Here is a 15,681-nt window from a genome sequence, read left to right on the forward strand (position 1 = left end):
CCGCCGCCGCCGCCGCCGTGTTCGCTCGAGCCGTCGGTCGCCCAGGACGACATCTTCGCCAGGAGCGCGAACTCCGCGCTTTTGAACCCCAACCTCTTCACGAACGCCTTGTTCACGTACGCGCGCCAGTCGCAGCGGTGGTGGCAGCACGTCGCGATGGCCACGCCTTTGGTCGTGAACGTTATTTTAGTTCCTCCAAATCCTCCTCCGTCCCCGCTTCCGCTTCCGTCCCCGTCCCCGTCCCCGTCCCCGTCCCCGTCCCCGTCCCCGTCCCCGTCCCCGTCCCCGTCCCCGCTTCCGTCGCTCGTCGAGCGTCTTCCGAAGACGCTCCGCAGCGCCAAGTCCGTCGCGCCGCCGCACAGGTGCTTCCCCGTAAACACGACGTCCCTCCCGTCCACGACCCCGACGCCGGCCACGTCCAGATCCTTGATGTCCACCTTGAGGCGCTCGCAGACGACGGCGGCGGCGGGGTCCGATCCCGGGTTTTCCGCCGTCGTCGGCTCTCGTCGTATGCTCCGCTCCGCCTTGTTTCGATACGTCCTCCGCTCCACGAGCACGACGTCGCGCGGTCCGTACGCCTCGCACAGGAAGTGCGACAGGTACCCTCGCCCGGCGCCGAGCTCGACGTAGACCGGCGGCCGCGCGACCGCCGCCGCCGCCGCCGCCGCCGCCTCGGTTCCGGGGCCCCGCGGCCTCGTCTCCTCCACGAGCCCCGCGGACGCCATGAGCGACACGATCGCCGCCTGCTGCGTCGCGTGCCTCGCGTTGAACGGCGCGACGTGCGACGGGCGGCGCGCGGTCGCGGCCGGCGCGGGGTCGGTCGCCGACGCCGACGCCGACGCCGACGCCGACGCCGCGGCGGCTTCCGCCAGCGCCGCCGCCGCGCGCTCGCACGCCGGCGCGATCGCGCGCGACGGCGGCGGCGTCTCCGCGTCCACGCCCGCGGCGACGCGCGCGGCGCGGACGCGGTCGACGAGCGCGCGCAGCGCCTCCCCGCGCGGCAGCCGCGTCGGCGTCGTCGGGTCGGGGATCCCGTCGTCGTCGTCGTCGTCGCTTCCGGCGTTGACGTCCTCTCGAAAGTATTCGCGCGACTCGAGCTCGAGCGCGTGCTTCCGCGCCGGGCAACACCTCGCGTGCTTCTCCATCGCGGTCGTCGCGACGGCGGTGCCGCAGTGCGCGCACGGCGCGCGAGCGGGCCCGTCGACGCGATGGTTCCCGCACCGCGGCGGGTCGCCGCAGCCCGGGGCGATGACTTGCCCGCACGCGCGGCGCTTGCGCTCGATCCAGTGGTCGCATCGGGGGAGGACGCCGGCGGCGGTTCGATCCCCGGCGCCGTCGACGACGGCGACGGCGCGCTTCGCGCGCTTCGCCTCCGCGCGCGCGAGCTTGTTGCCTCCCATGCCGCCGTCTTGGCGCGCGCCGGCGCCGGCGGGAGTGGTGACGAAGATCTCGTCAGATCCTACGATGGGCTTCATCAGTCGGATTGAATCCACGACCGACGCGACGAGCGCGTCTCGGACTCAGATCCGAGCGCGCGGGCGCACGGCGCGTCATGAGCGGCGACGGCTCCGACGCCGTCGCGAAGCCGAAGGCCGCCGCTGCCGGCGGCGGCGGCGGCGCGCTGGCGAGCGCGAGCAAGGAGCAGCTCGTGAAGGCGCTGGAGAACGCGGCGAAGAGGGCGAAGAAGGACCAGGCCAAATTGGCCGCGCTCGCCGCGGAGTGCGAGCGCCTGCGCGAGGAGGCCGCCGCGTCCGCCGCGTCCGCGACCGCGCCGGCCGAGGCGGAGGCGACGCCGCGGCCGGACCCGGACGCCGTCGCCCCTGAGGTTGTCGCCGCGCTGGAAGCGCGCGTCGCCGCCGCGGAGAGGGCGGCGTCCGACGCGTCCGCGAGATCGCGCGCGGACGCGGACGCCGCCGCGACGACGACGCGCGCGCTGGAGGAGACGCGCGCGAAGCTCGCGGCGGCGGAGAGAGAGCGCGCGGCGATCGCGAAGCACGAGGCGGCGGCGCGCGCGGAGGCGGCGAAGGCGAAGGCGGACGCGGCGAAGGCGGACGCGGCGAAGGATGACGACGCGAAGACGAAGGATGACGACGCGAAGACAAAGGACCACGCGAAGACGCACCGCGACGAGGAGGCGGCCGCGTCCGCCGCCGCCGCCGCGACGATCGCGTCGCTGCGCGCCGAGCTCGACGCCGCGGCGAAGACCGCCGCCGCGGACGAGCGCTTCCGCGCGGCGGCGACGACGGAGACCGCGGCGCTGCGCGAGAAGTTCGCGAGCGCCGCGCGCGAGGCGGCGACGACGCGAGAGAAGCTGGCGACGACGGAAGCCGACGCGGCGACGGCGTCGGCGTCTCGCGCGACGGCGACGTCCGCGGCGGAGAGAGACGCCGCGGACGCGAAGGCTGCGCTGCGCACCGCGCTCGAGGACGCAGAGAGGAAGGCCAAGGCGTGGGAGGAAGAGCGCGCGCGCGTGAAGACGTCGCTGACGGACGTGAAGAAGAAGATGACCAAGCTCGACGCGCGCGCGACGACGCTGAAGGCGCGTCCCGTTTGTCGCGCTAGTCCCCGTGCGACCGCGTTCGCGCGGTGAACGCCGTTCCTTGAGGACGTTTCTTCCCGGCGTCGTCACTCTCCGCCCATCACCCCTCGGTTTCGATCCCGACATACCGCGACGACGCCTTTCAACTCCGCTTCTGACGCCTTTCAACTCCACCCCGCGACCGACCCTCAGACGGAGCTCGCCGCGGCGAGGTCGAAAGCCGCCGAAGACGCGGCGGCGCGCGAGGCGGAGAAGACCGCGCTTCTCAGCGACGTCGCCGCCGCGAAGGACGCGGCCGCGACGGCGGCGCGCGAGCACGCGGAGTACAAGACCCGCGCGCTTGCGTTGGTGCGCGCGAAAGAGGACGAGCTGAAGCGCGCGGGCGTCGGCGAGACGCAATCACGCGCGGCGAAGGAAATTCAAACCGCGAACGACGCGCGCGACCGCGCCGAGCAGCGCGCGGCGGCCGCGAGAGACGCGCTCGAGGACGCGCTCGTTGCGTCCAGGGACACGGAGGCGACGCGCGCGGCCAGGGACGCGGAGGCGGCGGCCGCGCGCAGGAAGGAGCTGGAGCGGTTGAGGGACGAGCTGAAGGCGGCGAATCACGCGGCGGACCGCGCGCGATCGGAGGCGCGTTCTCCTCACACTGGTCCCCGTACGACCGCGTCGGCGTGGTGCACGCCGATCCTTAAGGACTTTGCCCGGCGCATCTCTCCGCCCACCCCTCGCTTTCAATCCCGACACATCTCGACGCCTTTCAACTTCAAATGACGCCTTTCAACTCCACCCCGACGTCGCTTCGCACGGAACGACCCCAAGGCGTACGCCGCGCACGCCGCCGCGGACGACGCGCGCGCTTCCGCCGCGGACGCCGAGGCGAACGCGATCACGGCGGCGGCGGACGCCAAGGCGGAGGCGCGCGTCGCGATCGCGCAGCTGGAGCGACGCGCGACGGCGGCGGAGGCGGCGTTGAAGACGACGCGCGCGGAGCTGGTCGCGGCGCGGCGCGCGACGGAGGAGGGCGCCGCCGCGTCGAGGCGGGAGGTGGCCGCGGCGGAGAAGGCGCTGGACGACGCGCGCGACGAGCTCGAGACGCTCAGAGCGCGCGTTAAGAAGGCGGGAGGAGGAGGAGGAGGGGCGACGGGGCGCGACGGCGAGGACGTCGGCGCGGCGGCGGCGGCGGATGGCGAGGGCGAGGGCGAGGCGGCGTCGGCGTCGACGAGCGCCGAGCCGTTTGACGTCGAAGCCGAGGACGCCTATCAGGCGCGTTCTATACACTGGTTCCCATACGACCGCGTTGGCGTGGTGAACGCCGTTCCTTAAGGACTTTTTACGGCGCATCTCTCCGCCCACGCCTCGCTGCTTTCAATCCCGACACACCTCGACGCCTTTCAACTCCGCTTCTGACGCCTTTCAACTCCACCCCGACGTCGCTTTGTATGGAACGACTATCAGGTGGAGGCGTCCATCGCGTACATACTCGGTGAGCCGGACCCGAAGGACGTCGCGGCCGCGCGCGCGAGAGCGGCCGCGGAGGAGGAAGCGGCGCGACGGAAGGACGAGGATAGGATGCGGAGGGCGAGCGAGGCGCATCGCGCGGCGACGGCGGCGGCGACGGCGAAGTCAAAGTCGACCGCGCGCGTCGTCTCCGAGATCGAGCCCGCCGCCGCCGCCGCCGCCGCCGCCGCCGCCCCGCCTTCGCCCTCGCCCTCCACCCCGCGCGCGTACGCCGACCCGCCGATGTCGCCCTCGCCCGCGGTCCCGCGCGGGAGCTTCTCCATGCGAGACCCGGACCCGACGTTGGACGAGGGCGCGTCGGAGTACTTTGGCGAGGCGTTTAGGGCGTTGGAGAGCGTCGCGGAGTTGGCGCCGGATTTAGGCGTCTCGGCGACGCTGTCGTCGCTGTTCGGGTGGGGGGGTTCCGGCGGCGTCGCGGACGCCGCGCCGGAGCGGCCGGCGGTGAGCTCCGCGGAGATGGCCGCGGCGAAGCGCGCGGCGGAGGCGGCCGCGAAGCTGGTGCAGAGCGCGCGCGAGGGAAGGACGTGACGACTCGAGATAAAGTTGGTATTAAAACGCGTTTGTGACCTTCCAGTCAATACGGCGCCTTTCGCTTGCCCATCGGAACCGCGGCGCGTCCCCCTCTCCCGCCGGGACCGGCGCCCCGGCCCGCGCGCACCGTCGGCGCGAACACCCTCCCGTCCCTCCCTCCTCCGCCTCCGCGTTCCCCCGGCCTCCATCCGTGATCCCTCGCGCCCCGTCCTCCGGAGACGCCGCCCGGCGGGCCGCGCCTGTCTTCGGTCCGGGGGGGGAACCCTCGGTCGCGCTCGCGCCCGGGTTCCCTTCCGGGCTCGCGCCCGGGTTCCCTTCCGGGCTCGCGCCCGGGTTCCCTTCCGGGCTCGCGCCCGGGTTCCCTTCCGGGCTCGCGCCCGGGCTCCCTCCCGAGCGGCGGGCCCGGGCCGGGGCCGGGCCCGGGGCCGGGCCCGGGCCCGGGGCCCACGCGCGTCGCGGTCCTCGGCGGCGGGCCTCTCGGCAGCGGCGGCGCCGCCGCCGACGCGCCGCCGCCGCCGCCGCCGGGCCGGACCTGGTCCCACCCCGTGCGGCTCTTCGCCCGCGCCGTGTTCGCCCTCGTCGCCGTCGCCGTCGCCGTCGCCGTCGCCGCCGTCGTCGTCGCCGTCGCCGCCGTCGCCATCGGCCTCGCTCGCTTCCGCGTCGCCTCTGCGGCGGCTTTCAAACGCCTCATCTCGTCGTCGTCGGCGTTCGCGGCGTTCGTCGCCGCCGTCGTCGTCGTCGTCGTCGTCATCGTCGTCGTCGTCGCGACGGCGTCCGCGTCGTTCCTGTCTTCCGGCTCGCCGTCCAAGGTGGCCGCGTCGTCGTCCGCGAACGGATCCTCCTCGTCCGACTCGATGATGTCCTGAATCAGGTGGTCGTCGTCGTCGTCCTCCTCCTCCTCCTCCTTCTCGTCCTTCTCGTCGCCGTCGCCATCGCCGCGGTCGCCGCCGTCGTACTCCGTCTGCACCGCCCCGGCGTCGATCCCCGTCTCGATCCCCGCCTCGCCGCGATCCTCGCCGCCGGCGGCGTCGTCGCCGCCGACGCTTTGCAGCTGCGCGACGCAGAACGCGAGGTGCTCTTGGAGCATCGCGTCCGTGATGATGGATTCTCTCGCGCCGCTCCTCGCGTCGGCGGCATCGGAAGACAAATCGCCCTCGTCCGCGAACCCTCGCGCGAGGAGCTCCTTCGCGAGCACGCTCGACGTGTGCGTGAACTCGTGCTTCGCGAGGAACGCGGAGAACACCTTGAAGATCTCCTGCGGGGTGTACCGCGGCAGCACCAGCCGAGGGCGCGGCAGCGGCGGCATCCCTCTCGCGCGGCGCCGTCTGGCGGGCGAAATCGTCGGGCGGTCGACCCAGACGCGCTTCCAGTCGTCCTGTCCGCGGTCGGCAACTCCGTCGCGATTCGAGTTATCGCGCGCGCGTCTCCGCGTGCGCGCGGCATTGCCCAGAGCGCGGCGGCACCGCACGGGATCGCGCGCAGAAGGAGTTCCGCGCACCGCCGATCCGTCCTCACGCGCGGCGGGGGTCCGATCGCGAGCGGAGGCGCGGCTCGAGCGGTCAGATCGTCCGCGGGGGCGCTTGTTACCTGAGAGGCGAATCTATCGATCGCGGCGAAACGAATCGCGCTCGTCGGGATCTCGCGCTCGCCGCCGCGGTCTTTCGCCTCTCGGTCAGACCGTCCCCCCCGCGCGATCCGCGCTTCGTTCTCGGGGCGGACGGCGCGCGGAGGAGAAGGAGAAGGAGAAGGAGAAGGAGAAGAAGGAGAACCGCGCTCGCGGCGTCGTCCCGCGGCGGCGCGGCGCGGAGGACGGCCGTCGCCGTCGTCATGCAGTCCATGGCCGAGCTCGAGTCGCTGTGCAACGTGCTGTACAACTCGCACAACCCGGCCGAGCGCGCGCACGCGGAGAACACGCTGCGACCGTTCAGCACGAACGTGGACTACATCGCGCAGTGCCGCGCGATATTAGACGCGGCGACGAGCCCGTACGCGCAGCTGTTCGCGACGTCGTCGCTCACGAAACTCCTGACCGATCACGACTCGCTCTCGCAACAACTGCGCATCGACATGCGCGCCTACGTGATCAACTTCCTCGCGACGAAGGGCACCGCGCTGGAGGGGTTCGTCGTCACCGCGCAGATCCAGCTGTTATCGCGCGTCGTGAAGACGGGGTGGCTCGAGGCGGACGAGGCGCAGAGAGACGTCGCGGCGGAGGTGATGAAGTTTCTGGAGCAAAACAATGCGACGCACTATCACATCGGTTTGAAGATCTTCAACCAGCTCGTGAGCGAGATGAACCAGCAGACCCCGGGGACGTCGCTCATCGCGCAGAGGAAGATCGCGGTGTCGTTTCGGCACACCGCGCTTCTGAACATCTTTCAGATATCCCTGCGCGCGCTGCAGTCGCTTCAGAATGATCCGGCGTCAGAGGCGAGGCTCAAAGAGAGCGCGTGCGCGTTGACGCTCACGTGTCTCTCCTACGACTTCGTCGGGACCTCTCTGGACGAGTCCACGGAGGACATCGGGACGATCCAGGTCCCGTCGTCGTGGCGCGGGATCATCGAGGAGCCCGCGACGATGGCGCTGCTGTTCGACGCGTACAAAGCGAGTTCGCCGCCGGTGTCGAACGCGGCTTTGGAGTGTTTGGTTCGCCTCGCGAGCGTTCGACGGTCGCTGTTCGCGTCCGAGGCTGAGAGGAACGGGTACCTCAGGCGGCTGATCGCGGGGACGTCCGAGGTGCTGCGACTGAACCAGGGCTTGGGCGAGCACGACAACTACCACGAGTTTTGCCGTCTGTTATCGCGGCTGAAGACGAACTATCAGCTCAGCGAGCTCGTCGCCGTGGACGGGTACCAAACCTGGATCCAGCACGTCGCCGAGTTCACGCTGACGTCGCTGCAGTCGTGGCAATGGGCGTCGTCTTCGGTGTATTACCTTCTCATTCTGTGGAGCCGACTGATATCTTCGGTGCCGTACCTCAAGGGCGAGGCGCCGTCGATGCTCGACGCGTACGTGCCGCGCATAACGGAGACGTTCATCACGTCGAGAATCGACTCGGTGACGGCGGTGGCGTCGGGAACCGCGGAGGAGGACCCTCTCGACAACGAGGAGTCGCTTCAAGATCAGCTCGAGTCGCTGCCGCACCTGTGCCGGTTCAGGTACGAGACGACGGTTCAGTTCCTCACGACGCTGATCGACCCGACGATCGCGGAGTTTAACATGGCTGCGAACATGCCGGCAGGGTCGGACCCGAGCGCGCTGAGCGTCGTCGAGGGAAGGCTCACGTGGCTCGTGTACATCGTCGGCGCGGTCGTGCGCGGACGACTGTCGTGCAGCAGCTCGGAGCCGCAGGAGAGCCTGGACGGCGACCTCGCGTTTCGCGTGTTTCAGCTGATTCAGGTCATGGACCAAGGGTTCCACGCGACGCGGTACGGCGCGGAGAGTCGGCAACGGTTGGACCTCGCGGTTTTAAACTTTTTCGGAAATTTCCGCAAGGTGTACGTTGGCGAGCAGGCGATGCACAGCAGCAAGGTGTACGTCCAGCTGTCCGAACGCATGGGGTTGCACGACCACCTCATGGTCATGAACTTGACCGTGACGAAGATCACGCAAAACTTGAAGTGCTTCGCGCAGGTGGACAAGGTGGTCGAGGCGTCGTTGAACTTGCTTCAAGACCTCGCCGTCGGGTTCATGTCCGGGAAGCTCTTGCTGCGTTTGGACGCCATAAACGCGACGCTCGCGAATCACACGCCGGACCACTTCCCGTTCCTGTCGCAGTACGCCAACACGCGCAACCGAACCATCTTCTACGCCACGCTCGCGAGACTGCTGTTCATGGAGGACGACGCCGCGAAGTTCGCGCAGTTTATGGCGCCGTTCGGCGCGTTGTGCGAACAGCTGTCCAACGCGGCGAGGAGCGACGTCAACGCGTTTCGATCCGACGCCGTGAAGCACACGCTCATCGGTCTGTTCCGAGATCTGCGCGGGATCGCGTCCGCGGCGAACAGCCGGCGGACGTACAGCCTCCTGTTCGACTGGATGTATCCGCGGCACGTCGGGCTGCTGCTGCACGCGATGGAGACGTACGCGGACGACCCGCAAGTCTCGACGCCGCTGCTAAAATTCGTCGCCGAGTTTGTGTTGAACAAGACGCAACGGCTGACGTTCGAGCCGTCCAGCGTGAACGGGATCCTTCTCTTCCGCGAGGTGAGCAAGCTCGTCGTCGCGTACGGCCGACGCGCGCTCGCGGCGCCGCCGGTGAAGGGCACGGAGGCGTACCCGCGGCGGTATAAGGGCATATGGCTCGCGTCCACGGTGCTCATGCGCGCGCTCTCGGGCAATTACGTCAACTTTGGCGTGTTCGATCTCTACGGCGACAACGCGCTGAAAGACGCGCTCGGGGTGGCGATATCGCTCTCGCTCACGATGCCCCTAGAGGAGATCATGACGTATCGCAAGGTGGCCAAGTCGTACTTCGCGCTCGTGGAGGTGCTCTTCCACTCGCACGTGCACGTCGTCGCGGCGTGCGATAACGCGACGTTCGCGCATCTCGCGCGGTCGCTCGAGGCTGGGTTGCGGTCGTTGGACGTCTCGATATCGTCGCAGTGCGCGGCCGCGATCGATAACCTCGCGGGGTTTTACTTCAAGGCGGTGAACCCGGTGATCGGGGAGAATCCGGCTCAGGGCGCGGAGGCGATCGCGGCGCATATAAACCAGCTCCCGACGTTGTTTCCCGAGATGCTCAAGACGCTGTTCGACATCGTGTTGTTCGAGGACTGTTCGAACCAGTGGAGTCTGTCGCGGCCGACGTTGTCGCTCATCCTCGTCAACGAGGCGCACTACGGCGCGCTCAAGGCGGAGATCACGGCGTCGATGCCGCCTTCGAAACGGCCGCTCATGGACGGTTACTTTGAGAAGCTCATGGACGGCGTCACGCGGAGCTTGGAGGCGCGGAACAGGGACCGGTTCACGCAGAATCTGACGGTGTTCCGGCACGACGCCAAGGCGGGGTGAGCGAGGCGCGGCGGACCGGGCTACTAGGATGAGAGGAGGGTGGGCGCGTGGTTGTGGGTGGGGGGTGTCGTGTTGTCGCGCGCGCGCGCGTCGATTAGGGCGTAGTCATGTCGTGGCGTTTAAAGCGAACGCGTCGTCGTCGCGCTTCGAGCGGACGAAGAGTCACGGAAATCAGTTAATCCGTTGATGAGTCACGGATCGAATCCCTCTTTTTGTCGGACACGTCCCGCCAGATCGGACACGTCCCCGCGCGCGCCGCCATGGCTGACGACGCCGCGGCGATGCGGACGGTCGTCGCGGAGCTCTTGGAGAGGAACGCGCGCGTGCTCGCGACGCTCAAGGCGCTCGCGCGTCGGCGCGGGGACGCGCCGCCGACGACGGAGGAGGTGGCGCTCGCGATCGTCGCGGAGGAAAACGTGCGCGAGCTCTGTTCGAGATCGGACGCGCCCCCCGGGATCTCGGACCGCCTGCGCGCGTTCGTGGACGAGGCGCGCGCGCTCGGGCTGATTCCGCCGGAGGCGTCGCCCGCCGCGCCGCCGCCGCCGCGCGCGATGTCGTCGGACTCGCCCCCGGCGACGCGCGGGGACGGGCGATTCGACCCGACGCTGTCGCCTAGTCGCAGTGATGGTCGGAGAGATAGTTTAGAGTAAACAGTGGTTTGACCGCGCGACGGGTCCGCTCAAGGGTCTAGGGTCTACAGGGGGGATACGCCGACTCGGGAGGCGTTCTTTTGGAGGGTCAAGATCGACCCGGAGGCCGCGCTCGGGGCCGTGCCGAGCGCGTCGGGGCGTTGACGAGTCGTCAAACGTCAACTCCGCGACGCCAGAATTTAATACGCATAATAAGTCTCGTCTATCTACTCGCCGCGTCGCACACGGAATCCACCGTGCACGTCTCGATGAACCGGTCGTTCGCGCCCGCGCGCTCAAACGCGGCGGTCGCGAACGCGGGCAGTCGCGAAGAGCGCGCGACGTATCGCTTTCCGTCGAACGCGAAGACGTACTCGAGCGAGTGCAACGCGACGCGGCCTCGCGTCTTCGGTTTCGTCCGACGCCGCCGCGCCGCGTCATCATCCGCCACGTCATCCGCCACGTCATCATCCACATCGGCACCCTCCGCGTGCCGCGTCATCGCCTCGCGCGCGGCCGCGAGGCGCGCGGCGTCGTCGCCGCCGAACGCGCGCGCGTCGTCCGCGCGCGTCAGCGCCGCGAGCGCGAGCCCGCACTCGAGGCACCACGGCTGGTACGCGTCGCGAGTCATCTTCAGCAGCGTCCTCTCTTCGTCGTCGGCGTACACCGCTCGGCCGCCGGGACACGTCAGCGGATCGGCGGATGCGATATCTGCGGCGATATCCGCGTGATCGTCGTCGTCGTCGTCGGCGTCGTCGCGACGACCGTCGGCGTCGGCGTCGTAGTCTCGGTCGAAGACGATCGGGTGGCCGACGTGCGCGAGGTGCGCGCGAATCTGAGGGTCGTTCCATACAAAGCGATGGCGGGGTGGAGTTGAAAGGCGTCAGGTGGAGTTCAAAGGCAACGCGGTCGGGGATTGAACGCGAGGTGTGGGCGGAGAGATGGGTGGGCGGAGAGAGACGACCGACGGGCGAGAAAGTCGTTAAGGAATGAAGTTCACGACGCGAACGCGGTCGTACGTGGACCGGTGCGGAAAGGAGGACGCGCCTGATGGTACCGCCCGGACTTTTCCAACGCGACGGCCGCGAGCGTCAGTGCCTCCTTCTCTCCGCCGCCGCCCTTCGACGGCACCGCGACGACCGCGAGGGGGACGACGCGCGTCGCCGCGGGCTTCGCGCCGTCGCCGCCGACGACGGCCAGCCCGCGCTCGTCCTTGCGAAGCGGCGCGTCGACGACGAACCCCCCGCCGCCTGCGTGGGTGAAGCGATCGGCCAGTCGAACGTCTTACCGGTCAACACCACGTTGAAAGGGAAGCGCGGGTGAAGAGCGACGACGGGAAAAATCCTCAAGGAACGGCGTGCACCACGCGAACGGGGTCGTACGGGGAGCAGTCTCACCCGCGCCGCCGCCGCCGACTTCGACGCGGCCCTTCACGAGAGCGACGTACGTCTTGCGCGTCTCCCCGCGCGCCGCGCCCTTGTGCAGCGCGTCGCGCGCGCGCGCGGACAGACGACTCCCTTTCGCGAGGATCCACACCCCGGAGACGGGCTTATCGATTCGGTTCACCGCGAACAGCGGCGCGTCGTCGTCGTCGCCGCCGCCGCCGCCGCCGCCGCCGTCGTCGCTTTCTTCTCTCTTCCTCTTCGCCGACGCCGACGCCGACGCGCGAAGACGACGCAGCACCGCGACCGCGTTGTTCTCTCCCGCGACGCCCGGGCCGACGCCCGCGAGCGTGGGCAACCCCGGGGGCTTGTCCACGATCACGACGCGCTCGTCCTCGGTCAACACGACCGGCGCCTCCGCGTGCACGCACGGCTCGTGGACGTGGCGTCGCACGCGCAGCCGCGAATCTCTCGGCACGCGCTCGTCCAGCGACGCCGGCGTCGCCCACCAGCGCTCCGGGACGTCGCCGCCCGTGGGGAGCCGCGCGAGGACGTCGGAGACGATCGCGACGCGCCGCGCGTCCAGCTCGCCCTGCCAGTGCGCGCGGTCGCCGCCGCCCTTGACGCACTGCCCTTGAAACGCATGATGCCCGACGAGGCAATCGAGCACGCTCGCGCCCTCCCGAGTGGTCGACACCTTGTAGATCACGTCCTCGACGTACGGAACGACGTATCGGAGGCCGTTGACGATGACGTACTCGCGCGGGGCGTAGGACGTGGACGGGACGGCGTCGAGCGGCTCGACGCCGTCCCGCGACATGACGCAATGCGCTCGGAACGAGGACAGATCTACTCTACGACAAGAAAGCCAAGAAAGGGGCTGAACTCTTCGTGTATACACGGTAGGGCCTAGAGGCTTGATAGTCCCGTTTTTAGTATGTAAATAATCTTCGCCTCACTTTGAACCGCCCGCCCCGCACGATGTCCGACGTGCGCGAACTCATAAGCTTTGATGTTCTCTCGTGATATGATACCCTACGTGCGCGAACTCATAAGCTTTGATGTCGTATCGGCAGATGATACTTTTAATGTTGAAGTTGTGAGCGTCAAAGGCCCCATAACAGCGACAACTGTCGTTATTCAGGGTCGCCTGAAGGACGCACACTCGCAAAGCCCAACCCGAGCGACCTGGACGCTTCACTACAACATGGCGACAGACCAAAAAGAGATTGATATTTCCGCATCAGAAAGCATGATTACCCCCTCAATTCAACAGGCCATCGCCGAAAGTGTGGTGATAAGATACAAGAATGGTTCTTTAGGATTTAGCCTACGATATGAGGACGATGAGGACGATGTTCCCGTTTTTTAGTATGTAAATAATATCTCCGCCTCACTTTGAACCGCCCCGCACGATGTCCTCGTCGCCCCCACTCACACGACAGAGTTAAGGGTGAAATGAACCCGAAGGGTTCAACCCTTTAAGCTCCGTCAATTCACGCTAAGAAACCAGAAAAGCAGTCACATCACACAACGCGAAGCCGCCGACTCGAGAGCTTTCGCTCGGAGCTCGCTCGTCGTAACGAAATTGGACTATTACAAGTGACACGTCACACACTCGACGGGCGAGGGAGACCTCTCTCCCTCCGCCCGCCGCCTCACTAAACTACCCCGCCGGCGCCCGGCCGCGCCCATCCGCGCCTCTCTCTTCCGATCTCATCATTCTTTCGGCACTCGCGTCGTCGTCGTCGTCTCGTCAACCGTCGCCGCGCGTCCCGCCTCTCTCTTCGTCGACTCTTCGTCGACTCATCGACTCGCCGCCGACTTAAGAGTAGTACGGGAGCACCTGGGTGAGGAAGTACGACCACGCGACGCCGGAGAGGCCGCCGACGAGCCAGCCGGAGGTGAACTTCGCCCAGCCGTCTTCGCTCTGCACCGGGTCGCGCGAGATGTCGCGCCCCGAGAGGGTCTTGACCCCGATGATCTCGTCGCGTTGGAACGCCGTCGCGCCGTAGATGGAGAGGCACGCGGTGAGAATGATGACCAGCCCCGCGCCGGAGAGGCACCCCGCGAGCTCGGCGGCGTCGGTGCCGCGGAGCGGGCCGAGCTTAATGAACGGGCCGGTGAGGAAGAAGCCGTGCGCGAGGCCCACCTCGACGCCGCGCGTGAGCGGCGAGACGCCGGTGCGATACGCGGGGAGGTTGGAGAGGAAGTTGGCGACGATCGGCGCGGACGTGACGGGGGTCTCGAGCATGCCGATGAACGGGTCGCCGTTGATCGGCTTGATCACCTGGGCCTGCGGTCGAGGAGGGCGATGACGGAGAGGAGAGGCGGTGAGCGCGTCGCGGATGGATGAGCGGCTGGTTGATGGAGATGGATCCTCGCGATGGAACGATCGATCGGATCGATCGGGCGATTTTTCGAACGACGACGACGCGGGCTGACGCGCACCTTCTCCGCGGCCGCGCGCACGACGACGGAAGCCTTGGCGGCGCTGCGGTCGGGGAAGACGAGGGGGGGGGGACGTCAGCGGCGGGTTCGAGGGGCGCGCGCGGTCGCGCGATCGCGCGCCGCGCGCCGCGCGTCCGCGTCTTCATCATCTTTTTTTATCGACCCCCCGGCCGCGCGCTATCGGCGGAACGGACCCTACTGGGCGCGCGCGGAAACGTCGTCGACGCGCGACGCGCGACGACGCGATCGATGCGGGAGCGAACGTACCGCGCGGGGGCGAGGCCGGAGACGCCCTTGCCGAGGAAGGAGCGGCGGGCGGTGACCTGGCGACGGAGAGGAGGGAGGGACGACGGACGGGGAGTGGCGCGGTGAGTCACCGGGGAGTGGCGCGATGAACGAAAAATCGCGCGAGCGGAAGCGCGTCTCGGAATACGCGCGCGGAGCGACGCGCGAGCGCGGCATCGCGAATCCGAACGCACCTTGGGCGCGGCGACGCGCGCGGCGACGGACATGGAGGCGATGGCGGCCATTTTTTCTACTGCTGAGGAGTAAGACGAGCGCGGGACGGGTGCGGGAATGGATCGCCCGTCGCCCTCGGCGACGCTTTACGGGCTCGCCGCGGCGGATTTCGCTCCTCTCGCGAGCCAATAAAAACGCGCGGCCCAGGCACCGCACGCGTTTCAGTCAGGAAAGAGTACGCAGAAAACGTAGTACGAGAACATCGGTCGGTCGACGCGCGAACCGAAAGAAATATTGTCGTTTGACCGCGGCGCACCCCATCGCTTCGCGCGTCGTCAGTCACGTCGTCGCCGCGCGCCACCTCGCACGACCCGCGGCAGACGTCGTCGCGCGCGATGTCCGCCACGGACGAGAACGCGCCCCCCGACGCGGAGGGATCCGTCCCCGCGGACGCGACGGAGCCGGAGCCCGAGCCGGAACCGGAGCCGTTCACGTTCACGGTGACCGTGCTGGTGCGCGCGCGAGCGAATCTCGTTTTAGCCCCGCTTTTGGACGCACGCATCCTCATCATCCCATCTGACCCCTCCCCGTCCCCTCCCCCTCGTTCGCGTCCCTCCCCTCCCTCCGCAGTCGACGTCGCCGCTGTTCCCCGCGCCGCCACCGCCGCCCGCGGAGGGCGAGGACGAGCCCGCGGAGCCGCCGCCGCGGCCCGCGCTGAAGATCCGATACGCCTTCCCGGGCAAGCCCGACGAGCCGGTCGACGAGGGCCCGTTCGAGTCGCGCGACGACGGCGCGTTCGCGTGCGACGCGACGCGGACGTTCGCGTTCCTCCCCGCGACGGACCGCCCGTCGATCACGACGCTGCTCAACGCGCCGCTGACGCTGACGCTGAGCCGAGACGACGACGTCGCGATCGCGACCGCGCGCGTGCCCTTCGACGGCTTCCTCGAGGTGCGTTCTATCTCACACTGGTCCCCATACGACCCCGTTCGCGTGGTGAACGCCGATCCTTAAGGACTTTTGCCGGCGCATCTCTGCGCCCATCCCTCGCTTTCAATCCCCGCCATCGACGCCTTTCAACTCCAACTGACGCCTATGAACTCCACCCCGACATGGCTTCGTAGGGACGCGACGAGGGCGTCGTCCGCCTCGAGTCGAT

At 68.7% G+C, this 15,681-nt stretch overlaps 7 protein-coding genes across 7 annotated transcripts; 3 read left to right on the plus strand and 4 right to left on the minus strand.

Moving 5' to 3' along the window:
* Positions 1–29: 29 nt before the first annotated feature.
* MICPUCDRAFT_5259 (uncharacterized protein) lies at positions 30–773 on the minus strand (the record flags this gene model as incomplete). The annotated part of the gene is made up of 1 exon (XM_003060054.1): positions 30–773. A coding segment is annotated over one exon (744 nt), but the record flags the coding sequence as incomplete, so codon positions are not given.
* A 779-nt stretch (positions 774–1,552) lies between these two features.
* Positions 1,553–3,310, plus strand: MICPUCDRAFT_59512 (uncharacterized protein; the record flags this gene model as incomplete). Its single annotated transcript, XM_003059766.1, has 2 exons — positions 1,553–2,548; positions 2,732–3,310. The coding sequence occupies 2 exons, from the start codon at positions 1,553–1,555 to the stop codon at positions 3,308–3,310; spliced, it is 1,575 nt and encodes a 524-aa protein (XP_003059812.1).
* Positions 3,311–3,990: 680 nt separating this feature from the next.
* On the minus strand, positions 3,991–5,894 carry MICPUCDRAFT_40604 (uncharacterized protein; the record flags this gene model as incomplete). The annotated part of the gene is made up of 2 exons (XM_003060055.1): positions 3,991–4,552; positions 4,639–5,894. 2 exons carry the CDS (start codon positions 5,892–5,894, stop codon positions 3,991–3,993), a joined length of 1,818 nt encoding a protein of 605 aa, XP_003060101.1.
* A 404-nt stretch (positions 5,895–6,298) lies between these two features.
* On the plus strand, positions 6,299–9,601 carry MICPUCDRAFT_47717 (uncharacterized protein; the record flags this gene model as incomplete). The annotated part of the gene is made up of 1 exon (XM_003059767.1): positions 6,299–9,601. Exon 1 carries the CDS (start codon positions 6,416–6,418, stop codon positions 9,599–9,601), a length of 3,186 nt encoding a protein of 1,061 aa, XP_003059813.1. The 5' UTR covers positions 6,299–6,415.
* A 260-nt stretch (positions 9,602–9,861) lies between these two features.
* Positions 9,862–10,251, plus strand: MICPUCDRAFT_59516 (uncharacterized protein; the record flags this gene model as incomplete). The annotated part of the gene is made up of 1 exon (XM_003059768.1): positions 9,862–10,251. The coding sequence occupies one exon, from the start codon at positions 9,862–9,864 to the stop codon at positions 10,249–10,251; it is 390 nt and encodes a 129-aa protein (XP_003059814.1).
* Positions 10,252–10,453: 202 nt separating this feature from the next.
* On the minus strand, positions 10,454–12,432 carry MICPUCDRAFT_47718 (uncharacterized protein; the record flags this gene model as incomplete). Its single annotated transcript, XM_003060056.1, has 3 exons — positions 10,454–11,065; positions 11,278–11,480; positions 11,628–12,432. The coding sequence occupies 3 exons, from the start codon at positions 12,430–12,432 to the stop codon at positions 10,454–10,456; spliced, it is 1,620 nt and encodes a 539-aa protein (XP_003060102.1).
* Positions 12,433–13,133: 701 nt separating this feature from the next.
* PSAL (photosystem I subunit XI, chloroplast precursor) lies at positions 13,134–14,593 on the minus strand (the record flags this gene model as incomplete). The annotated part of the gene is made up of 4 exons (XM_003060057.1): positions 13,134–13,908; positions 14,064–14,106; positions 14,331–14,386; positions 14,543–14,593. The coding sequence occupies 4 exons, from the start codon at positions 14,591–14,593 to the stop codon at positions 13,438–13,440; spliced, it is 621 nt and encodes a 206-aa protein (XP_003060103.1). The 3' UTR covers positions 13,134–13,437.
* Between the last annotated feature and the right edge of the window lie 1,088 nt (positions 14,594–15,681).

This window comes from Micromonas pusilla, assembly GCF_000151265.4.
Source record: "Micromonas pusilla CCMP1545 genomic scaffold MICPUCscaffold_7, whole genome shotgun sequence".
Classification (NCBI taxonomy): domain Eukaryota; kingdom Viridiplantae; phylum Chlorophyta; class Mamiellophyceae; order Mamiellales; family Mamiellaceae; genus Micromonas; species Micromonas pusilla.